The sequence below is a fragment of the Balaenoptera ricei genome, chromosome 14 (genome assembly GCF_028023285.1).
Source record: "Balaenoptera ricei isolate mBalRic1 chromosome 14, mBalRic1.hap2, whole genome shotgun sequence".
Lineage (NCBI taxonomy): Eukaryota > Metazoa > Chordata > Mammalia > Artiodactyla > Balaenopteridae > Balaenoptera > Balaenoptera ricei.
This window is the reverse complement of record NC_082652.1, coordinates 109,688-135,280: the sequence shown is the minus strand read 5'-3', so window position 1 is coordinate 135,280 and position 25,593 is coordinate 109,688. Positions and strand designations below refer to the sequence as shown.

Genomic DNA, 25,593 nt, shown 5'->3' with positions numbered 1-25,593 from the left:
GCATGTGGGATCTTCCCGGCCCAGGGCTGGAACCCATGTGCCCTGCATTGGCAGGCAGATTCTTAACCACTGCGTCACCAGGGAAGCCCTCCCTGCTCTGAGTTCTTAACAGGACAGCATATACCCTCTGGGGCGGAAGAGTGAACTGATAGATGCAAATCCCAGGCTTTGGTCTTTGAAGTGTTCATCATGTTTTCAGTCTCCAGGTATTTATTGAGCACCCACTATGTGCCAGGCCCCCTTCCAGGTCCAGGCATGTGGTGGTGAATGAGACTGACAGGATCCATGCTTTGGGGAGTTTGCACTCTGGTGGAGGAAGGCAGATGCCATGTAAATGATGGAGAAACTACTTACAAGTGAACAGGAAATGTCGTTATCGTGTTGTACATGGAATTAATATTGGTTGATGTGAAAGATTGGGTGTTTGGGGAAGGTCCCATGGAGGAGGTGACGTTTGCAGGTCTGAGTTACCAGAGTAGCCGGCCTTGGGAAGAGCAGGTGCATGAACATGCAGGGTGGGAACAGCCATCGCCAAGGGCCCGAGGTGGGGGAGGGTCCGTGCCTTTGTAGCAGGGAAGGAAGGCCTGTGTGGCCCGGGTTGGCGGGGAGGGGAGGGGAGCAGACAGACACGGAGGGGGCCAGAGGCTCGATCAGGCTGGGAAGCTGCTGTGTTAGGAAAGGGGGTTGGGCTTTTCAGAGACCCTCTGGCTGCTCAGTGGAGAATGGGCGACTGCAGGGGCGCAGACGAGAGGCGGAGGAGGTGTTGCCTGGAGCAGTGGAAACGGAGAGACTAGACAGAATTGGCGGTGTTTGGAAGGTGAGTCCTCTTTTCTGACAGCCAACTTATGCTTTTCACCTAGTCCGTGGTCACTGTTTATTTTGTGTAAGTAGTCCCGTACTTCTTACCATTCCAGCCCAGCGTGAATGCTCAGCGCTCACGGTGCGTGGGGTTCTGAGCTGCGTCTGCTGTAGGTATTCATCAGTGCCTCTTCTTGGGACCAGGTTACACTGCTGGTTTGTGCAGAGTCAGGATTTGAACCTGGATGGGATGGCCCTACACCTGCTTCCCTGGCCAGTGTACTCTACTGCCTCAGGGTGTAGCCTGAGAATTTCTCAAGAGACAGAGATTCTAGACTCCTGGGCCCTAATAGTAGTTATTGTTTACCCACAATAGGTCACTTATCAGCTGCTTCTTGGACTCAGGAGCAGTTAAGTCCCTTGCCGTGCCCTGGACGCAGTGGGTGTGTGTGGCCCAGTCCCTGGGGAATGATAGGATGTGGATGACCCCACTCAGGGGTGCCCTGAAAGCGGAAAGGATATCATATGCAAGACATTTTAAAACTGTGCAACACAGGAGTCCCTTTCCCGTGGCCGGTGACATCCTCGACCCATATTCTGGGTGTCCCCTCCTGGGTATCCAGGGTGATACCTAGTAATTAGAAGGCTGTAGATGAGTGTGAATTCAGAACAGAGGGAGGTGGTCCTCGGCGGTGACGTAGCACTGAGGCCTGTGAGCCCCTAAGTCTCTGTTTCTTTCCTCGGAGGATGCTGGGCACTTACTGGCAGGTTTTGTTTTTTCAGTTTGGCTGCTTTCTGCTGTTGACACTTCCCTCCCTTAAATGTGTCATTACAAATTCACTTCAGGGAGTCTGCATTCCTAGGGGCTTGGAAAGATTTTCCGTGTCCTCCTCTCATGTAGGAGTTGACTTATTTTAAACCAGGGAACCTTGTTTCCCTTTTTCTCCGGCGTTGGGCAGGGCCTCTGCTCCCATGGACCACCGCCAAACACCGTCACCATGGTCACCACCACGACATGCTAATAGCATAGTTTGCAGTGCAGTGAGTTGGGGCTTCAAGACTGACACGAGGGGGTGTGGGAGAGAGAAGGGAATTCTGCCTGACGGGGCCTTTCAGAGGAAGGTTGGCCAGCGCTCCCGTGCATACCAGGCTGAATGTCTTCAGCTGCGCCCAGACTGACCCTCTTGGCGAATTAAAGGTTAAAATGATAATTCCCAGGTTTTTTTTAATATGTAAATTTTTATTTATTTATTTTTGGCTGCGTTGGGTCTTCGTTGCCGTGCGCGGGCTTTCTCTAGTTGTGGCGAGCGGGGGCTACTCTTTGTTGCGGTGCGCGGGCTTCTCACTGCGGTGGCTTCTCTTGTTGCGGAGCACGGGCTCTAGGCACGCGGGCTTCAGTAGTTGTGGCTCGCGGGCTCAGTAGTTGTGGTGCACGGGCTTAGTTGCTCTGCGGCATGTGGGATACTCCCGGACCAGGGATTGAACCCGTGTCCCCTGCACTGGCAGGCGGATTCTTAACCACGGCACCACCAAGGAAGCCCCGATAATTTCCTGTTAAAATGTGGCAGTGTTCATGAAATACTCTTTCAAAACTAACAACCCTCATGCACCCTTGTTTATATATTCCAGGTACCTGTTAGGCACTGAGGATACACGGGTCAAAGGCAGCCCTGGGAGTTGAGAGAGGGGACAGAGGGCAGGCCAGGTGGCCACGGAATTCGCGCTGGGGCAGAGGGAAGCCCAGGAAGTGACCTTGGCAGCTGCTCTCAAAGGACCTGTGGAATTAGCCGTGCGAAGGCGAGGGAGAAGGAGGCTGCGGGCAGAGGCAGCCCCTGTGCGCTGCCAGCAGTGGGCGGGGAGTGGCCGGCCGCCATCAGGCCTCTGGAGCCGGCTCAGCGCTCAGCTGTCGGGCTAGGTGGCGGCCAGGTAATGCGGCGGCCTGTCACCCGCTTGGCTGTCTTTGAGCAGGCTGCTCACCCCTTCCAGACAAGCTGAAAACTACATTCTCCTTGTGACTCGAGGCTTTGATGATTGTGGAGTCACCTTATGTCCAGGAATCCTTTTTTTGTCTTAAAGTCTGTTTTATATTTTTATAGGTGTAGGAGCCTCCTTTTGGTTAATTGCTTGTCATATATTTTTCTTTAGCTTTTTTTTTTTTTCTTCAGCTTTTGATTTTTTTGTATCTTTATCTTTTAGATGTGTCTTTTTTAAATAGCATCATTTTTTTAAATCAGTCTGTCAATCTTTGTACTTAACTTAGACACTTTGTCCGTTATGATTAACGTAATTACTGTTATATTTGAGTTTAAATCTACCATCTTACTGTGTTTTTTCTATACTGTGTTTGCTGTACCTGATCTGTTTTTTTTTTTTTTTTTCTCTTGGCCCTTTTTTGACTGACAATTTTTATTCTTTTTCTTTCTGTAGAGGTGTTTGGGCATTATACACATTATTTATGCTGTGAAGTTTTTTTAATTTAAGTTTTTATTTTGACATAATTTTAGATCTTAAAAAAGTTGCAGGAATAATACAAAAGTTCTTCTATACCTTCATCCAGATTCCTCAATTAGTAATATTTTACTGCACTTGCTTTATCATTTTCTCTCTCACTCTCTGTTCCCAGCTCCTCTCCTCTTTCTCTCTCCTCATACATACACATTTTTTTTTCTTAACTGAAACTAATTTGCAGACATGATGTTCCTTTACCCCTAAATACTGCAGTACATCTCACAAACAAGAACAGTTTTTTACATAACCACTGAATCAGAAAATTGACATCAATACAATGCTGTTATTTCATTTACAGGTCTTATTGCGATTTTGCCAATTGTTTCTTTGTAGAAATTTTGGAAATACTGTCCTTTATGGGGAAAGAGTAACTTGAATCATGTGTTGCGATGGGCTGTGCTGGCTCTTTCGTCTAACCTGGAGCAGTTCCTCAGTCTTTTTTGGCATGACGTGTTTCTGGAGTCCAGGGCATCCTGTGGAGTATCCCTCAGTTTGGGGTTGTTTGCTCCTCCTCCTGATCCGTTTCAGAAGTGATGCATTCTTCCCTGCGTCACGTCAGGGGCACTCGTGGCTGCTGATGTGAACTTGCCTCACTTGGTGAACGTGGTGTCTGTGTTCCCTCCCCTGTAGTCACTCTCTCTTCCCTTTGTAAGTCAGTATCTGTTGGGAGATACTGGGATGAAATAAACACCTTTTAGTCCTCAAACTTTCACCCACTCATTTAGCCTGCATGGGTGATTCTTGTGTGCGTTTTTATTATGCTAGTTGACAAATGAGTTTTATCTAATTTCATTATTCTTTCTACGTTCATTAGATACCTGCCTGCTGTCAGAAAGCTGTGCCCCACCCCCCATTTTAAAATTTGCTCTGTTGTTTCCTTTTAGACTCTAGTGCAGCTTATGATAGACCTTCTCAGTCTGTGTGTCACTGCTCTCCTCTCTTGCCCATCTGTCTCTCCATACTACTTTCTAGATAATTTCTTCTGGTTAGTCCTTTCGTTTACTAATTCTTCCTAACCTGCTATTAAAGAGACTTCAGTTGATGTGTTTTTATCATTCCTATAAATTCTTTCTAGTTCTTTTTCAAATGTGCTTGCTAAGTTATTTGTCCAAGTCCTTGCCAAGTCATAAGGCTTGCCTTTCTCTCCTTGAATATAATATTTGATTTATAACCAGTGTCCATCAATTGCACTGTCTGTTGGCTACAAGGTTTTCTTTCTGTTGTTTGTTGATTTTCATTGGTTCTTGTTCATGTTGTCTTGTTTTCTGAAAGCTTTATTTTCTTGTGTGGTGGTCACTGTTCTCGAAAAATTCTTCAAAGGAAAAATTTAAGGCGTAGGATAAAGGTACCTTACTCCAAAATACTCTGAAGTATTTTGAAGCAGATTCAGTTCTCATGTTATTTCATCCGTACATCACTAGGCATTAAAAGACATACATTTTCTAATATAATTATAATACCACTATTACACCTAACAGAATAATTCCTTGGTATCATGGAATTATTCCATGTTCAGATTTCATTTTCCTTTTTAACGTTGGCAAGTTCAAATCAAAATCCAAACAAGGTACACACTTCTTACTGTTACATACTTTAAGTCTCTTTTAATCCAGAGTAACCCATCCTTCTTTCTTTTTTTTCCCCCATTGACTTTTTAAAGATGCTGGGCCATTTGTCCTTTAGAATGTCCTTCATTTTAGATTTATCTCTGTTTCCTTGTGGTCACATTTAACATGTTTCCTGTCACCAGTATTTCTGGTAAACTGAAATTTATCTTTAGAGACTTTAGATTCATTTATTAATGTTTTTGGCAAGAATACTTGATAGTGCTTTGTCTTGTCACCTCAGGAGGCACATATGTCTGGTTGACTCGCTCTAGGTGATGCAAAGATCGATTGGTGGGGTCAGGGGTGACGGTGTGGTATTGTTGTTGTGAAGTTTCCCATCAGCCTTTTCTAACGGTTTCATCAATTATGACCTTCCCCTCAGCCAGTTATTTCACAGCATCTACAAAGTGGTGACTTTCTAACTCTATCATTCTTTCCATTTTTGTAGCAGGAATTTTCTGAAAGAATTTACAGAATGCTTCTCTAAAAAAGAACATTTCTTCATCAACAGAACTGTTTGGTTACCCAGAGACACGATTTGTATAGGGATGGCAGATCCATGCTTAACTCTTTCCCTTTAATTGCCAGTTTTCACTAAGGAGATGATGCCCTAGTTACATCCATTGATGACAGCAGTGAGTTTTTCATTTGATTTTTTTTTCTTTTTGTTAATTTGAGTATGATTAAGAAACTCGTAAATCTTAATACTGTTCACAGTTAGTTTCAATCAGTTGCAGTCAGTATTCTTTTAGAGGGTTTCATTGTCCCAGCCTTAGCCAAAGGGAGCCTTTCAGCTTGGCTCTGAGGCTTTTTGGAAAGACTCTGTTAGTCTTAGCTGGCTTCCTGGCTTCCTTGCTTTTGGGCCCAAGAAGGTATTCTCCGCTCATTTGCGTATTTCCCGTCCCAGATCTGGAATCAACCTTTTCTCCAGGAGCCTGTGTCTTTTCGTAGGGAGTGTGCTCAGGGACCACTGTTGATACTGGAATGTCATTACTTCTGGGCTGTTTCAGTAGGCAGACCTAGGGATCTTTGGAAAGGAAAAAAATTATGATTCATTTTGATATTTCCAATTCAAATTACAGAGTTTAAAAGATTTATTTTTTTGAAATTACTCTTTTTTGGGTGGAAGTAACCCAGTTGTTCACTAAGAGATGAATGGATAAACAAAATGGGGTGTGGGTGTGTATGTGTATATTCAGTCTTAAAAAGAAATGAATTCTGACACATGCTACAACATGGGTGAACCTTGAGGACATTGTTTTCAGTGAAATAAGCCAGTCACAAAAGGACAAATACTGTAAGATTCTACTTACGTGAGGTTCTGTTACTGAACCAGGTTTGTTCGCCCAACACGCAGCAAGCCAAACGCTGAGGCGCTGCAGTTTGTAGCAGAGAAAGAGTTTATTCACGAGACAGCCAAGTGAGGAGATGGGAGAACAAATGTCAGATCTGTCTCCTCGCAGGTGAGGGACTTGAGATATTCACGGGATAAAGAAGTAGGGAAGTCTTAGGTGTGGGGAAGTGATTGGAAGTAGGGAAAAGGTGAGGTAATCTGTGTTCTGTGCAGGCGTATCGGGGTACATGCTTCTTCGTGGGATACGTGTTCAAAAATGTAGACACTTAGCATGATCCGAGGGTGGAGGTTTTGGCCCTCTGACATCAGGCGGTCATTCATCAGACATGTGTGCAGGCCCGGTTTTTAGGGTCAGCGGTCCCAACCGGTCTTGGCTGCCTTGCACTGGACAAGAGCTGACTCTAGGTTTCTGGAAAACCGCTTAAGTGCCCATTGATATAGTGACCCATACGTCAGAGGTGTTACCTCTAGGGGACAGTTAGTCATTCAGGCAAGCTTAGTCACTGAGGGCGGGTTCAGGTAGGGGGTTTAACAAGCTGCCCCTTGGCTGCTGCTCTGTAAGACGAGCTCGAGAATTTCTGTTAGTCGCCACTGTTTGTTAACCCTGTGGAGCATGGTTTCAGTTCCTAGAGTAGTCAAGAGCATAGAAAGTGTGGTCCACGCTGGTTGTCAGGGAGCCGTGGTAGGAGGAGAATGGGAAGTTACTGCTCAGAGGATACAGAGTTTCAATTTTGCAAGATGAAGAGTTCTGGAGATGAATGTGACCTGCTGGGAATGGTTACACAGCACTGTGAAGGTACTAAATTCCAATGAACTGTACACTTGAAAATGGTTAAGATGCTAAGTTTATGTTATGTATTTTATGTTTTCACAAGTAAAAATCTTCTAAGAAGATGAGCTGTGACTCTTAGCTCACCCAATACCAGAAGATGACCTCCAGTTGGAGCGTAGACTTCAAGAGCAAAAGCTATAAAATTCCTGGGAGAAATCATAGGGGAAAATATTCATGACCTTCTCTTAGGCTAAAGTTCTTAGAAAGCTCTTTTATAGGTTGTGCTTTTCAAGATAGAAATTGGGCCACATCAAGATAAAAACTTTTGAACTTCAAAGTTACCATTCAGAAAATGAAAACACAAGTCCCAGACCGGGACTTTAAGTATTTAAAGTCCAGGAGATAGTATTTGCAAATCATGTACCTGATAACAAGGATATATCCAGAATATATGAAGAATGCTTACAACTCAGTAGGAAGACAGACAACCCAATTTAAAACATGGGCAAAGGATTTGAACAGACACTTCACCAAAGAAGATGTATAGATGGCAAGTAAGCACCGGAAAAGATGTTTAACATCATGAGTCACTAGGGAAATAAGATTAATATCATAATGAAGTCCCACTTTATACCCAATGGCTATAACCAAAAAGGCAGACAGTAAGTGTTGACAAGGATGTAGAGAAATTGGAACCACTGTAGACTGCTGGTGGGAATATAAAGTGGTACAGTAGCTTTGTAAAGGTTTTGGCAGTTTCTTTAAAAGGTTAAATATAAACTTACTGTACAGTGCAGCAGTTTTACTTCTAGGAATTTACCCAAGATAAAGGAAGACATGTTCACACAAAGACTTGTATAGTAGCTCAAAACTAAAAAGAATCTAAATGTGGATTAAGTGGTGAACGTATGGACAAAATGGAACACTATTCAGCAATAAAGGAGCAAACCTCTGGTGTGTGCTGTAACAAGAATAAACCTCCAAAGTATTGTGCTGAGCGGAAGAAGCCAGACGCAGTACCTCGTGTGGTCCCAGTCGTGTGAAATGTCCGGAACAGGCAGATCTGTGCACAGGAGCAGAGCAGTGGTTGTCTGGGCGTCGGGGGTGAGCGTGGGCCTCGCCTCCGGAGGAATGTCTGAGGCAGTAGGAACGCTGTAAACCTGCATGAGCGGACTGTTGCTAAACTTTCAATTTATTAAAAATCATTGAAGTTAAAAAAAATTACTCTTTATATAGAAGCATTATTGAGGTATAATTTATATACCATAAAATTTACCCTTTTAAGGTGTGCCTTCAGTCATTTTTAGTATTCACAGAGTTGCCTAAATATCACCGTATCCAATTTCAGAACATTATCATTACTTCCAGAAGAAACCCTGTCCCCATTCACAAGCCACTCTCCATCCCCTCCTTCCCCTATCCCCTTACAGCCATTTAATCTACTTGGTGTGTTCAAGAATTTCCCTATCCTAGACATTTGTGTAAACAGAATCATGTCAGAAGTGGCCCTGTGTATCTGGCTTCTTTCATTTAGCGTAGTGTTTTCAAGGTAGCTTTGTGTTGGTCTCAGCCTGGCAGGAATGATGCTGTGACGCAGAGCGCCTGGGGCGGGGCTCGCTGGGACCCGTGCTGCTTGTGGCAGCCCCACAGACGGTTCCCTGACTGGAGCCAGCGTCATGGCTGGGCCAGCCCTTGTGGTTCTTACTGTGACTGCAAGGCGCATCTCCTCAGCAACCGTCGGGAACTCTGAAAACTTAAGGTTTATTACTCACAGACCCTGCGGGGTACGTGGCACACGGGGGGCCACACAGCAGAGAGACGGAGAGGACGAGACTGTGGACCTGGGGTTCTGCCTTTACTGGGGTCAAGGGGGGTTGAGGTTCTGCCTTTATTATTGGGGTCAAGGGGGGGTTGCAGGTTCATTATTTATTGGTGAATTTAAATAAGGCTGAGAATTCAGGCACTGGAAGGGAAGAGCGGGGTCACTCCAGTGAGCAGTTACCTAGGTCACCCAGGGCTTTCTGGGAGGGGAACGTCAGGTGGGGCGGCCTGACTCCTCATCCCGCCGTGTGGCTGGCAGTGCGCTCATCTAAGATGGATGTCTTTGAAGTGGCGCCTCAGAAATCAGAAGCTTTCAGTACGATCAGGCACTTGCATTACAGTCAAAAGAAGCTAATTGTCAGGTACCTATAGTACAAAGGTTCATAATGTAGTAGCATTTTTTGGTGCTTCATTCCTTCTTATGGCTAAATAACGTGCCTTTGTATGTATAGATCACATATGGTTTATCCCTTCATCTGTTGACGGGTATTTGGCTATTAGGAATCAGGCTGTTAGAGCCATTCGTGTGCAAGCGTTTCTGTGATGTAGGCTTTTAATTCTGTTGAGCGGATACCTAGGACTGGGATCGCCGGGTAATACAGTAATTCTGGGTTTAACACTGAGGAACTGCCAAGCTGGGTCCAAAGTGGCTGCTCCATTTTATATTCCCACCAGCTGTGCGTGAGGGTTAAAAACTTTATTCTTGCAACTTTTTGTCATGTGTTAGATATCTTGGTTCTTAAAAAGAGTGATATAACTGTCATGTCCTATAGCATACGTAAGACGGTTTTAAAACAACAATTTGTTACCATTAACAAGGGTACTAAATGTGGTTCAGTCTGTCTTTGTAGCCCATTTTATCCAAAGAATACACAGTTAAATACCGCATGTTAAGTCAGTTGGTAGAATGGTTGTCCGTTGTAGTTTTGTTTCCAATTGTATAAATAAATGTATTTGTTGACATTTATTTTCAGCGTTAGGGATTGCCCTCCCTCCTCTTTTAGATCATGTGAAATATTTACATGATTCAAAGTAGAAAGTACGTAGTGTCATTCAGACAAGCCTCCATCCCTCCTGCTCTGTTCCTTCCCTCCCTCCCCTGGAGGGAACCATTTTTACAGTTTCTAGTTCATCCTCTCAGTGATTCTTTTGGAAATATAAGCAAACACACATACACACATATCTGACCTGACTCAACGCTAAGCCTTGTCAGGAAGCCTTTTTTCTGCCTCTAGCCCTGTGTTTCCTAGAGTTCAGCATGCCTTGTATCCTAACATGTTTCTCTCAGTTTTACCCCTTGTATTTTGTTGTTATAATAGCTTCTGGAATGAGCATCCTCTGGACCCTTCCCCCTGACTGCCGAGTGCCTTTCTCTCTTCCCTTTTCTCTCCTTCCCCTCTCATTCTCAGAATCTCCTTTCTCTTGTCCCTCTCTTTGCCTGAATCTTTTTTTTCTCACTTGTGCTGATAAATTTGGGCTCCATTTCCAGCAGCTTTCCCTCGCAGTGAAGACCCGTCCTTGTAGAAGGGACGGTTTGCCCATTATTTCTCAGACCTTTGTGTTCCTAGGTGGCCACAGCACTGTTAGGTCACTTAGCGACTTTGGGAACGTCTTTTTTAGTCACCTGCACCTCTGAGCCTGAGAGGCTCAGATTCCCCTCGGGAGGTGCTCTCCTGTCGGGGGTGACTTTGGAGATCGGCAGCATGTGGCCCCCGGTCCCCCGCCCCAGTTCTGCAGTTAGGTCACATCTGCCTGGATCCTAGGTTTGTGAGGAGCCCTGTCACCTGGGTCCATTTGTCTGTCTGTGGACATCTCTGGGCTTCTTCTCTTGCTATTCTGGTAGGCCTCTTTTGTTTTTATTGGGAGATTAAAAGACTACACTGTTCCCCTGATCTCATCCTACTCTCAATGTTTAACAACAAAAATAAGACTCAGTGAGAGAGACGAAGTGAATTGTTCATGGACATCCAGATATTGAGAGAAGAAGCTCTACTGAAACAGACTGTTTCGTCCACAGCCTATTTCTCGTGTGCATCGCCTCCAGCAGGGTCGTTCCCTCCTTACCATCTGGCATCATGTTCTTCTTGAGTGTCTGCCCGAAGTTGTTTAAATCTCTGGGTGGTTGCTGCACTTCCAGGGTTTCTGGGGGCCTGTGCAGAGTCTTGGCGGTGGGGGGTGGCCGTGGTCGTGTGCTGGGTTCCCCATTTCCGTTTCCTCTCACTTGTGCCCCCCCCCCCCCAACCGCACTGACCACAGTCTGCAGAGCCCCCAGCCCAGCCTGGGTGAGCGCGTTCACCAGCAAAGGAGACCAAGGTCGGGGCCCAGAGGAAAAGTGCTCGCAAAAGTGAGCTTGCTCTTGGGTCTGCAGGTCCCACCTCTCCAGGAGCGAGACAGCACGCACGATGGCATCAGAAAGCTCCAAGGGGAGGGATCCATCCTGGGTCAAGAGACCCCTGACCAGAGGCCTCTCCCTGGAGGACCCCGGCAGAGGCACAAGAGTCCCGGGACGGAGCAGGTCCTAGAGTGGCTGTTTATTTCCCAGGAGCAGCCGAAAGCGAAGAAGACCTGGGTGAGTTACTGCTTTGTTCATTTCCACTTCTTTTCTTTATTTCTTTTTCATTTTTTTGGTGGGAGAGGGATGGAGGTCCTCAGGTGGGAGGTCGTGTAAGGTCTCTGAGGTCCCTGTTTCCTGGTTTCCCCAGACTCAATTTTCAGCTCCTTTTCCACGCCCCCCCACAAATTTTTTAATGGATATTGTTCTGTTTATATGTGTTTACAAACTGTGTATTGTTTCTGGTGTGAATGCATTTTTAATTTATGTTGGTGGCGTGTACACATGTGTATCCTGCTGTATTGCTTATATTTTTCATTAAGCACCGTCCTCTTGTACGGCCATCAGCAGTGTCTGCGTGTCCACTTGCCTCATGTTCTCTGCCAGCTCTTAATTACTGTTGTTCTTTTTATTTGAGCCATTCTGGTATGGTGGTGTTTCTGTATGGGCTTACTTTGCATTTCCTGCTAGCATGCTTTTTGGACATTTTGTTACCTTTTGTGGGTGTTTTCTGTCTGTTTCTTATTGACTGAAAGGAGTTATTTATTTTCTGGAAGCTTGTTAGAAATGCTGAGTTTCAGGCCGCACCTCAGTCCTGTTATATCAAGACTTCATCTTAACAAGATTCAGTGATTCATGCACATTGAAGTTTAAAGCAAACTTGATACCAAATCCATACTCAGGTTTTACCTGGGGTGCTTCTCTTACCTCCAGTATTTTGTTATGATGGTTTTCAAACGCAGGGCAAAGTCGAAAGGATTTTTCTGTGAACATCTGTATACTCATCACCTTGAATTTACCTTTAACATTTTACTGTACTTGCTTTATCACATGATCCATCTTTCCATCCCTCTGCATCTCTTACCGCATCTTATTTTTGCTGTATTTCTTAATATATTTTAGACATCAGCATGCTTCCCTCTAAATACTTCAGTATGCACAGCATTAACTGTTGTTCAGTATTTGTTTACAAGCTGGGTTTTTTTTCCTGTCTTGCCTTTTCATTCTGTTAATTAATGCTGCCTTTTGATGAACAGCTATTTCTAATTTTAACTTAATTTAGTTTATAAATTTTTTCTTTTATTACTGGTGTTTTTTGTGTCCAATCTAAGAACTTTTTTGTTATCCAAAGCTCATGAGGACAGTTTTCATTGTTCACATTTACCTTTCACATGTAGATTCACAATACATCTAGAATTAATATTTATGTTTAGTGTGAGTAGGAGTCAAGCTTTATTTTTTTCATCAAGTTGCCTAATTGCCCCAGTGCCACTGAAGTGATTGACCCTCTACCTATGGCTCTGCGGTGCCACCTTGTCATATATCAGGCGTCCATAAATATAGTTTGGTTTCACAACTCTTTATTCTGTTCCATTGGCCTACTTTTCTATCCTTATGCCAGTTTCACGCTATCTTGATTTATAATAAGTCTTGATATCTGGATGCTTCCAGTTTTGGGTGATTATGAATGCTATCAACATTCACATGTGGGTTTTTGTGTGGACATGAGTTTTCAGATCAGTTGGGTAAATACCTAGGAGCATGATTGCTGGATTGTATGGCGATTCTATGTTTAGCTTTTTAAGAGACTGTCTTCCAGAGTGCCTTGCAGTTTTGCATTCCCACTTGCAGTGAATGAGCGTCCCTGTTCCTCATCCTGACCAGTTCTAGGTATTGTCAGGTTGTTAAAAATTTTGCCATTCTAATAGATGTGAGGTGATATTTTACTGTGGTTTTAAGTTGCATTTCCCTAATGGCTAGCTAGTGTTATTGAGTATATTTCTATATGTGTTTTATTCTTTCTGTATCTTTGGTGAAGTATCTGTTTTCTTGTCATTGATTTTTTTTTAATTTAATATTAAAAAAAATTTTTTATTGGAGTATAGTTGATTTACAATGTTGTGTTAGTATCAGGTGTACAGCAAAGTGAATCAGTTATACATATATCTACTTTTTTAATTTAATTTTTTTTTTTAAGGTTTTTTTTTTGATGTGGACCATTTTTTTTTAAAGTCTGTTGAATTTGTTACAATATTGCTTCTGTTTTATGTTTTGGTTTTTTTTTTTTTTTGGCCCTAGGCATGTGGGATCTTAGCTCCCCAACCGGGGATTGAACCCGCACCCCCTGCATTAGAAGGTGAAGTCTTAACCACTGGACCCCCAGGGAAGTCCCGCCATTCTTTTTTAGATTCTTTTCACATATAGGCCACTACAGAGTATTAAGTAGAGTTCCCTGTGCAGTAGGTTCTTATTAGTTATCTATTTTATATATACTAGTGTGTATATGTCAATCCCAATCTCCCAGTTTATCCTTCCTCCCATCCCCTGGTACCATAAGTTTATTTTCTACATCTGTGACTCTGTCTCTGTTTTGTAGATAAGTTCATTACTACCATTTTTTTAGATTCCATATATAAGCAATATCATATGACATTTGTCTTTCTTGCTTCACTGAGTATGACAATCTCTGGGTCCATCCATGTTGCTGCAAATGGCATTATTTTGTTCTTTTTTATGGCTGAGTAATATTCCATTGTATATATGTACCGCATCATTAAAAAAAATTTTTTTTTTATTCTTTAACTTATTTATTTTGTCTTGAGAGGGCAGAAGCCAAACTTACTGAGTTTGATGGGCATGACATTAAGATATTACATACGGCTCTTCAGGATTTGGGGCTACAAAATCATGCTTTCTTATTCTTTTTTTTTTTTTGATATCTTTATTGAAGTATAATTGCTTTACAGTGTTGTGTTAGTTTCTGCTGTATAACAAAGTGAATCAGCTATATGTATACATATATCCCCATATCCCCTCCCTCTTGAGCCTCCCTCCCACCCTCCCTATCCCACCCCTCTAGGTTGTCACAAAACATTGAGCTGCTCTCCCTGTGCTATGTAGCAGCTTCCCACTAGCCATCCATTTTACATTTGGTAGTGTATATATGTCAGTGCTACTCTCTCACTTCATCCCAGCTCCCCCTTACCCCCGCTGCGTCCTCAAGTCCGTTCTCTGTCTGCGTCTTTATTCCTGCCCTGCCACTAGGTTCATTGATACCATTTTTTAAGATTCCATATATGTGTGTTAGCATGCGGTATTTGTTTTTCTCTTTCTGACTTACTTAACTCTGTATAACAGTCTCTAGGTCCATCCACCTCACTGCAAATAACTCAATTTGTTCCTTTTTATGGCCAAGTAATATTCCATTGTATATATGTGCCACATCTTCTTTATCCATTCATCTGTCAGTAGACATTTAGGTTGCTTCCATGTCCTGGCTATTGTAAGTAGTGATGTAGTGAACATTGTGGTACATATGTCTTTTTGAATTATGGTTTTCTCAGGGTATATGCCCAGTAGTGGGATTGCTGGGTCATATGGTAGTTCTGTTTTTAGTTTTTTAAGGAACCTCCATAGTGTTCTCCATAGTGGCTGTATCAATTTACATTCCCACCAACAGTGCAGGAGGGTTCCCTTTTCTCCACACCCTCTTGAGCATTTATTGTTTGTAGATTTTTTGATGATGGCCATTCTGACCAGTGTGAGGTGATACGTCATTGTGGTTTTGATTTGCATTTCTCTAATGATTAGTGATGTTGAGTATCTTTTCATGTGTTTGATGGCAATCTGTATGTCTTCTTTGGAGAAATGTCTGTTTAGGTCTTCTGCCCATTTTTGGATTGGGTTGTTTGTTTTTTTGATATTGAGCTGCATGAGCTGCTTGTATATTTTGGAGACTAATCCTTTGTCAGTTGCTTTGTTTGCAGATATTTTCTCCCATTCTGAGGGTTGTCTTTTCGTCTTGTTTACGGTTTCCTTTGCTGTGCAAAAGCTTTTAAGTTTCATTAGGTCCCATTTGTTTATTTTTGTTCTTATTTCCATTACTCTAGGAGGTGGGTCAAAAAGGATCTTGCTGTGATTTATGTCATAGAGGTACCACACCTCCTTTATCCATTCCTCTGTTGATGGACACATAGGTTGCTTCCATGTCCTGGCTATTGTAAATAGTGCTGCAGTGAACATTAGGGTGCGTGTATCTTTTCAAATTGTGGTTTTCTCTGGGTATATGCCTAGGAGTGGGATTGCTGGGTCATATGGTAGTTCTATTTTTAGTTTTTTAAGGAACCTCCATACTGTTCTCCATAGTGGTTGTACCAATTTCCATTCCCACCAACAGTGTAGGAGGGTTCCCTTTTCTCCACATCTTCTCCAGCATTTATTGTTTATAGATTTTTTGATGATGGCCATTCTGTGACTGGTGGGAGGTGATACCTCATTGCAGTTTTGATTTGTATTCTCTAGTAATTAGTGATGTTGAGCATCTTTTCATGTGCTTTTTGGCCATCTGTTGTCATGGATTTTTAAGAATTCTGTGTTATTCTAGATTTAAATCCTTTATAAGAAAAGTGATTTTCAGATATTTTCTCCCAGTCTCTGGTTTGTGTTTTCATTTCCATGACACCAACTTTCACAGAGCAAAATGTTTTAATTTTGATAAAGTTTATTTTCTGAATTTTAATTTTTTAAAATGGGTTTTGCTTTTGGTGTCATATCTAAAATTTCATTGCCCAAACAAAAGTGCACAAATTAAAAATTTTTTTTCTCTGGAATTTGTAAAGTTTTAGCTTTCACATTTAAGTCTGTGATCCATTTTTAGTTAATTTTTGTATAGAGTGTGGGGTATGTGTTGAGGTTCATTTTTTTTGTGTATGGATGTGCAAGGGTTCCAGCACCATTTATTGAAAAGGTGATCCTTTCTCCATTGAATTGCTTTTGTGTGTTTATGAAAAAAAGAATTTTTTTTTCAAGAGACAGTGTTTATGTGGGTCTATTTCTAGGCTCTCTTTTGTGTTCCGTTGATTTTTGTGTCTAATCTTTTACCGGCATCATGCTATCTTGCTTTTATAGGAAGTCTTAAAGTGGGCTAGTGGGAGTGCTGCACCTTTGTTCTTCAGAATTGTTTTGGCTGTTCTAGTTTTTTGCCTTTCCGTATTAATTATAGAAGAGCTTGTGGATAGCTACAAAAAAACTTGTTAGGACTTTGATTGGAATTACAGTGAATCCATGAGTCAAATTAGGGAAAATTTACATCTTAACAATACTGAGTTTTCCAATCCGTGAACACCCTATATTGTTCCATGTTTTAGATCTTTGATTTTTTAAACCACTGTTTGTATTTTGGAGCATACGTATTTCTGCACACATATTTTCTTTTATCATCTTAACCATTTTAAGTGACAATTCAGTGGTATTAAATACATTCATAACACTGGCAATCATAACCACCATATCTGTCTCCACAATGCTCTTCCTCTTGAAAAACTGAAGCTCTATACCATTAAACAATAACTCCCCCACCCCCCCCATAACCCCTGGCAAGCACCATTCTACTTTCCGTCTCTATGATTTTGACTACGCTAGTTACCTCATATAAGTGGAGTCATACAGTAATTGTCTTTTTGTGACTGGCTTATCTCCCTTGACATAATGTTCACAAGGTTCATCCTTGTTATAGCATACTGCAGAACTTTCTTCCTTTTTAAAGCTGAATAATAATTTGTTGTATGTATATACTTCATTTTGCTTATCCATTCATCCATCCATGGACACTTGGATTGCTTTCACGTTTTAGCTACTGTGAATATTAATGCTGCTGTGAACATGGATGTAGAAATATCTCTTTAAGACCCTGCTTTCACTTCCTTTGGGGATATACCCAGAGATGAAATTGCTGGACCATATGGTAATAATAATTTTTAATTTTTTGAGGAGCCACCAAACTGTTTTTCACAGCAGCTACACCATGTTGTATCCCCACCAGCAGTGTACACGCATTCCAGTTATTGCACATCCTTGCCAACCCTTGTTATTTTCATGGTTTTTGATAGCCATCCTAATGAGTGTGAGCGGACTCTCATAGGTTTTTTTTAAAAATTAATTAATTAATTAATTTGGCTGTGTTGGGTCTTCGCTGCTGCATGGGCTTTCTCTAGTTGTGACGAGCTGGGGCCACTCCTCGTTTCAGTGTATGGGCGTCTCACTGTGGTGGCCTCTCTCGTTGCAGAGCATGGGCTCTAGGCATGCGGGCTTCAGTAATTGTGGCACACGGGCTCAGTAGTTGTGGTTTCTGGGCTCTAGAGCACAGGCTCAGTAGTGGTGGTGCACAGGCTTAGTTGCTCCGTGGCATGTGGGATCTTCCTGACCCAGGGCTCGAACCTGTGTCCCCTGCATTGGCAGGCGGATTCTTAACCACTGCGCCACCAGGGAAGTCCCTCATTGTAGTTTTGATTTGCATTTTTGTTATGATGAGTGATGTTCAGCATCTTCATGTGCTTATTGGCCATTTGTATATCTTCTTTGGGGAAATGTCTATTCAAATCCTTTGATTACTTTTGAATAGGTTGTTTTTTGTTGTTGAGTTTTAGTTCTTTATATATTCTAGATATTAATCCCTTATAAGGTATATGACTTGCAGATATTTTCTCCCATTTTGGGAGTTGCCTTTTTACTATGTTGATGTTGTGTTTTGACACAAAAAATTTTTTAATTTTCATGAAGTCCAATTGGTTGGTTTTTTCTTTTGTTGCTTGTACCTTTTGTGTCATTTTCAAGAAATCATTGCCAAATCTAACATTGTGAAGCTTTTGCCCTATGTTTTCTTCTAAGGGTTTATATAGTTTTAGGTCTTACATTTAGGTCTTTGATCCATTCTGAGTTAATTTTTATATAATGTTAGATGAGGGTCCAACTTCATTTTTTTCATGTGGATATCCAGTTTTCCCAGTAGTATTTGTTGGAAAGACTTTCCCCATAAATGGTCTTGGAACCATTGTCAAAAATCATTTGACCATATATGCAGGGGTTTATTTCTGGACTCTGTTCTATTCCATTGTCACCTTTATGCCAATACCACATTGTTTTGATTAATGTAGCTTTGTAGTAAGTTTTTTTAAAAATATTTATTTATTTATTTGGCTGCATTGGATCTTAGTTGCGGCATGCAGGATCTTCGTTGTGACATACAGGATCTTTTTGTTGTGGCATGCAGTCTTCTCCAGTTGCGGTGTACAGGCTTCTCTCTAGTTGTGGTGCGTGGGCTCCAGAGTGTGCAGGCTCAGTAGTTGTGGTGTGCTGGCCTTGTTGCCCTGCAGCATGTGGGATCTTAGTTCCCTGACCAGGGATCGAACCCGCATCCCCTGCATTGGAAGGAGGATTCTTAACCACTGCACTGCCAGGGAAGTCCCGTGTAGTAAGTTTTGAAATCAGGAAGTATGAGTCCTCCAGCTTTGTTCTTTTTCAAGATTGTTTTGGCTATTCAGGGTCCCTTGAGCTTCCATATGCATTTTAGGGTGGGTTTTTCTATTTTTGCAAAAAACATCATTGGAATTTTATTAGCAATTGCATTGAATATGTAGATCACTTTGGGCAGTGTTAACATTTTAATATTAAGGAACATAGGGTATGTTTCTATTTATTTATGTGCTCTTTAATTTCTTTCAGCAAGATTTTCAGTTTTCATTCTACAAGTCATTTATCTCCTAGGTTCAGTTATTACTTTTTGATGATTCTATAAATGGAATCATTTTCATAATTTGTTTTTCAGATTGATCATTGTTAGTGTATAGAAATGCACCTGATTTTGGTGTGTGACTTTGTATCCTGTTATTTGCTGAATTCATTTGTTCTAACTAGGTTTTGTGTGTGTGTGTGTGTGTGTGTATGTATGTGTGTGGAATCTAAGATTTTCTATATAATATAGGAAGATATTGTCCATGAACAGAGATAATTTTACTCCTTTTCTAATTTAGATGCCTTTTATTTCTTTTTCTTGTCCAATGGCTTTGGCAAGAACTTGAAGCACTATGTTGAATAGAAGTGGAGAAAGAAGGCATTCCTTTTTTTAAAAAAAAAGTTATTTATTTATTTGGCTGCATTGGGTCTTAGTTGCAGCACGTGGGATCTTTCACCGTGGCGCGCAGGCTTCTCTCTAGTTGTGGTGCGTGGACTCTAGAGTGCATGGGCTTAGTTGCCTTGTGGCATGCGGGATCTTAGTTCCCTGAACAGGGATTGAACCCATGTCTCCTGCATTGGAAGGCAGATTCTTAACCACTGGACCACCAGGGAAGTCTAGAAAGCAGGCATTCTTGCCTCATTCCTGATCTTAGAAGAAAAGCTTTTAGTCTTTCATCATTGAGTATGATGTTCACTATGGGTTTTTAAGATGTGGGTTTTATTATGTTGAGGTACTTTCCTTCTATTTCTACTTTGTTGAGTGTTTTTATCATGAAAGAGTGTTGAATTTTGTCACATGCTTCAATTGAGATAATCTGCATTGAGATAATCATTTTTTTAACTTCATTCTGTTAGTGTGATGTATTGCATTGAGCAGTTTTCAAATGTTGAACCATCCTTGCATTCCAAGAATAAATCCCATTGGTCATGGTGTATGATCTTTTTAATAAGCTGCTGAATTTGATTTGCTATTATTTTGAAGATTTTTGCATCTATGTTCATGAGGAATATTAGTTTGTAGTTTTCTTACAGTGGCTTTGTCTGGATTTGGTATCAGAGCCTTAGGAAGTGTTCCCTCCTCTTTAGGTTTTTGGAAAAGCTTGAGAAAGATTGATGTTATTACTTCTTTAAATATTTGTTAAAATTCACCAGTGAAGCCTGGGCTTTTCTTCTTTGGGGGGAGATTTTTGATTACAGACCCAATCTCCTTACTAGTTATAGATCTATTCATATTTCCTATTTCTTTGTGATTTGATCTTGATAGAAACACAAATGGAATTCATTCCTTTCAACTAAGTTATCCAATTTGTTGGCATACAATTGTTTATAGTACTTTCCAATAATCATTTTTATTTTTGTAGAATCAGTACTAATTTCCCCACTTTCATTCTTGATTTTAGTAATTCTAGTCTTCTCTTTTTTTTCCCTCAGTCTAGCTACCTGAAGGTTTATCAAATTTTGTTGATCTTTTCAAAGAACTAAGCTCTGGTTTCATTGATTTTTTTTTCCTATTGTTTTTCTAGTTTCTATTTTATTTGTATTCTAATCTTATTTCCTTCTTTTTGCTACCTTTGTGTTTAATTTGTTCTTTTTCTGTTTCCTTAAGTTGTAAAGTTAGATTATTGATTTGAGATATTTCTTGTTTTAAATGTGTGTTTTTAACTGTAAAATTTCCCCTTAACACTGCTTTTACTGCATCCCAACAACTTTATGCTGTGTTTTGTTTTCATTCATGTCTAAGTATTTACTAATTTCCCTTTTGATTTGTTTGATACATTGGTTGTTTAAGACCATATTGTTTAATTCCCACAAATTTGTGAATTTTCCTTTTTTTCTGCTGCTTTTAGTGATTTTTAACTTCATCCTGTGTGGTCAGAGAAGATACTTTGTATGATATTTATCTTTTAAATCTATTGAGATTTAATTTGTGGCCTAACATATGGTCTGTCCTGGAAAATGTCTCATGTGTACTTGAGAAGAATGTGTATTTTGTTCTTGGGTAGAATATTCTGTATATGTCTGTTAGAGTTAGTTTATTTAAATTCTGTTTCCTTACTTATTTTCTTTCTGATTGTTCTATCCATTATTGGGAGTGGGATATTGAAGTTTCCAACTATTATTATAAAACTATTTCTCCCTTTAATTATGTCAGTTTTTGTTTCATATATTTTGATGATCTGTTATTAGGTATAACTGTTTATAATTGTCTATCTTCTAGCTGTACTGAAACTTTAATAATATGTAATTTCCTTCTTTGTCTCTTATAACCTTTTTGATTTGTCTGATGTTAGTATAGCCACCCCTGCTCTACTTCGGTTACTACTTGCATGGAATATCTTTATCCATCTTTTTACTTTTGATCTGTTTGTGTCTTTGGATCTAAAGTGAGTTTCTTATAGACAGCATATTTGAGTCATGTTTCTTAATCCATTTTGCCAAACTGTCTTTTCACTGGAGAGTTTTATTGATATACACTTACAGTAATTACTCATAAGGAGGGATTTATTTCTGTCATTTTGCTATTTTCTATATATCTTATTGCTTTTTGGTCCTTCAGTTCCTGCAGTCACTGTCTTTTGTGATTAGTTGAATTTTTGTAGTGAAATGTCTAAATTCCTTTCTCATTTGCTTTTTGTGTAAGTTTTATAACTATTTTCTTTGTGGTTGTCATGGGATTACATTTAACTTCCTAAAGTTATAGCATTCTGATTTGAATTTATACCAGCTTAACTTCAATAACATACAAACACTATGCTCCTTTACAGCTCTGTCCCACCCCTTTTGATTGCTGATGTCACAGAATTACATCTTTATACATTGTGTGCCCCGAAATGTAAACTAATAATTATTTCAAATGCATTTGTCTCTTATAATTATGTAGAGAATGAAATGTAGAGGCACAAATATACTACCATTATAATTGCCCAGATATTTACCTTTATTCAGATCTTTATTTCTTCAAACAGCTTCAAGATATTGTCTAGTGTTCTTTAATTTCATGTGCATGACTCCCTCGAGCATCTCTTGCCAAGCAGGTCTAGTGGTAGCAAACTACCTTTTGTTCTTCTGGGAATGTCTTCATTTCTACCTCACTTATTTATTTATTTATTTATTTATTTATTTATTTATTTATTTATTTTTGGCTGCATTGGGTCTTCGTTGATACATGTGGGCTTTCTCTAGTTGTGGCGAGTGGGGGCTACTCTTCATTGCAGTGCCCATGCTTCTCATTGCGGTGGCTTCTCTTGTTGCAGGGCATGGGTTCTAGAGCACAGGCTCAGTAGTTGTGGCCCACGGGCTTAGTTGCTCTACGGCATGTGGGATCTTCCCGGGCCAGGGCTCGATCCTGTGCCCCCTGCATTGGCAGGCGGATTCTTAACCACGGCGCCACCAGGGAAGCCCTCTACCTCACTTTTTTTTTAATTTATTTATTTATTTATTTATTTATTTATTTATTTATGGCTGTGTTGGGTCTTCGTTTCTGTGCGAGGGCTTTCTCTAGTTGCGGCAAGTGGAGGCCACTCTTCATCGCGGTGCGCGGGCCTCTCATTATCGCGGCCTCTCTCGTTGCGGAGCACAGGCTCCAGACGCGCAGGCTCAGTAATTGTGGCTCACGGGCCTAGTTGCTCCGCGGCATGTGGGATCTTCCCAGACCAGGGCTCGAACCCATGTCCCCTGCATTGGCAGGCAGATTCTCAACCACTGCACCACCAGGGAAGCCCTCTACCTCACTTTTGAAGCACAGTTTTGTCAGATACAGGATTCTTGGCTGGTAGTTTTTTTTTCTTTTAGCTCGTTGAATATATGGGTTTATTGCCTTTTGGTCTCCAAAGGTTCTGGTGAGAAATCTACTTATAATCTTACTGAGGAGCCCTTGTAGGAAACAAGTCATTGCTTTCTTGATGCTTTCAAGGTTCTCTTTGTCTATTGAAAATTTGAGCATGTGTGTTTCTTTGAGTTCATCGTTTTTGGAGTTTGTTCAGATTCTTGGATGTTTATATTCATGGCTTCATCAAATTTGGAATTTCATTTTCAAAGTTGGTGTCCATTTTTGAAAATCTTAGCCATTCTAGATGTGTAATGGTGTCTCACTGTTTTAATTTGCAATTCCCTAATGATATATGATGTTGAGCATCTTTTCATATGCTGATTTACCATCTGTGTATCTTCATGTTCAGATCTGTCACCCCACAACGTGGCTGCTCCTTACAGCTGTTGCCTTTTTTATTTAACGAAATTTTAACGTCTTCTCTTCAGTGGTAGCTCCTGGTGCATTCAAGCAGCATTGCTTGCTTCCCCCTTTGTGCCCATGTTCTCTGCATGTTCTTTTGTCATAGCATCTTTGACTGCCTGTTACATTTTTATGGGTTTAATCTTTGCTGTTCCCTGCAATGCTGAACACTTCTGTCTTTCATCCATTTTATATTACTTGCACCTCGTTGAATACCTGGCACATGGTGTTCTTATATGTTGCATGAGAGGTTGACTGATTTAATGTATATTGATGGGATATTTTCAGTAAACGTTTGCTTTTCTCCCAAAGTAGAATGTAAATAATGGACACCCTTAGCAGCCTTTTGTTTACTGCAAACTCAGTAAAATGATTTGCAATTCAATGGGGATCTGCTGTTTCAGGGACCATTGTCATTCATGGATGTGTTTGTGGACTTTACCTGGGAGGAGTGGCAGCTGCTGGACCCAGCTCAGAAGCACCTGTACAGGAGTGTGATGTTGGAGAACTATAGCAACCTGGTGTCCCTGGGTAAGTACCACTTCCCTGAAAGGAGTGTGTGTCATGTCCAGGCTCCCCTTGTTAGTTGCTGAAAGCTGGGGCACTTTTGTAAAATGCTTGGTGATTTCGGGCTTATATTTAGAGGCCAGATTTTCTTATTCCCCCTTTGGCATCAGAATCTGCTGGTTGAATGGTGTTTACTTTGCCAAAGTGCAAAAGGGCAGCTTCATCACGCTGCCTCTAAACCGAGTCTTCCCCATTCTGCTGAATCCCTGGGTCCTAGGCAGTTTTGGGCCAGGTTGTCTGTGATTTTCTATTCACAGGGTATCAACACACCAAACCGAATATCATTTTCCAGTTGGAACAAGAAGAGCTGTGGATGATGCAAATTCCAAGTGAGGGCCATCCGGGTGAGTGGTCAGGACATTTAGATCTTTTCCTTCTTACTCAGAATTGGTGTGAGTTCTGACATGATGTTCCCTTCGTGTTTGTACTTTTGGGTCATTTGTAACCATTTTCTCTTAGTTAATCTCCTCTGTGGCATTCTCAGCTTCCTTCTTACTTTCCCGTGGTGTTAGACTCATTTCATTATGCAATTAAGCAAGCTTTTCCTCTTTACCTCTTTTCATGTGACTTTCACACCCCTTCTACTTTTTTTCTATTTTTAAAAAATTACTTCCATTCGTATTCAACAACCACAGTTTCGATTTCCTTCTCCTTGAAACCTATGTGTTAGGAGATTCTACCCTTTCTGCTTCTCCTTCCTAATGGCTTTGTCATCACTGTTCTTTCTGAGTGTATTCCTGCATCATTTGATAATATCAGTTCTCTTGCCTGAAGCCTTTCCCCCACGCCTTACTCAAGTGAACCCCATGGAACCCACTCTCACACTGCACGACACAGTGCTTATTCTCCTCATGCTTTACTGCCCTCGCATGCTCTTTCCTCTGAGTGCAAAGGGGTCTTTCCTATATTCCCCACTTTCCTCGTATGTTATAAGTTTTAAAAGACTTCCACTCTGAAGATTTAAGCTTTTTCTTTCTGTATTGGTGACTGACAGCCCCATCCCTCTTTAATCTGGCCTTTGGTACTGGGTTTGATTGGTCCACAGGGCATCTTCCCTGCATGGGCCACTCCCTTGTCTCATTTTTCAGAAACTGGAATTGGAATGTCTCTTCTGCTGCCCTGTAGCTGTATGATAACTTCTTCTCACCTTCCTGTTTGTTAGTTCTGCTATGCTCCTGCTTCTTCTTCCTGGCACTGGGGCGTGAGCCTAAATCTCCTTTTTATGCAGTTCTCTTCACTAGTCTTGCTATAATCTGTTAGTATTTTGGTCCTTCAAAAATAACTCTTTTAAGGCCTCCATCTTCTCAATTCCCACCTCCTTCTCATTGGGAATGAGATAATTCCCAATATTATCTTTTTTTTCTTTTTTTTTTTTGGATACACCACACGGCTTATGGAATCTTAGTTCCCTGACCAGGGATTGAACCTGGGCCCTTGGCAGTGAAAGCATGGAGTCCTAACCACTGGACCACCAGGGAATTCCATTATTTCATTTCTTGCTTGTTCTACTTATTAGCCAAATTTATACATTTTACTCTTTTTATACTGTTAGTTCATCCTGATGTTACTGTCAGATATATTTCCCTAAGCAACTATGTATTCCATCATAAGTGTGGCAGGATAAATCAACAGTTAATCTTTGTATTATTAGGATTGTTTCAGCTGCAATTTTTGATTAATCCTAAATCAAACTATTTAGGCAGAAGTGATTTATTACCACACATCACAAAATGTCCTGATGTGGGACTGATTGACTTACTAAATCCCCAAACGTCTATCAATGCCTTGCCATTCTAACTATGTCAGTATTTCTCAGATTTCCTCCCCTCATGATCATCAGATGGCTCTTACAGTTCCAGCCAACACCTGCAG

General features: G+C 41.1%; 1 protein-coding gene across 4 annotated transcripts in view; it reads left to right on the top strand.

Moving 5' to 3' along the window:
• The window catches only part of ZNF10 (zinc finger protein 10), a 104,648-nt gene that overhangs the window by 70,001 nt on the left and 9,054 nt on the right, over positions 1 to 25,593 (top strand). For 2 of the 4 annotated variants that reach the window (XM_059894874.1, XM_059894872.1), the window contains exons 3-6: positions 698 to 817; positions 11,229 to 11,429; positions 23,559 to 23,685; positions 23,979 to 24,065. In XM_059894874.1, the coding sequence (XP_059750857.1) occupies positions 698 to 817; positions 11,229 to 11,429; positions 23,559 to 23,685; positions 23,979 to 24,065 (535 nt within the window). The remainder of the gene's footprint in view (positions 1 to 697; positions 818 to 11,228; positions 11,430 to 23,558; positions 23,686 to 23,978; positions 24,066 to 25,593) is intronic. The other 2 variants (XM_059894881.1, XM_059894873.1) reach the window with 1 other exon arrangement.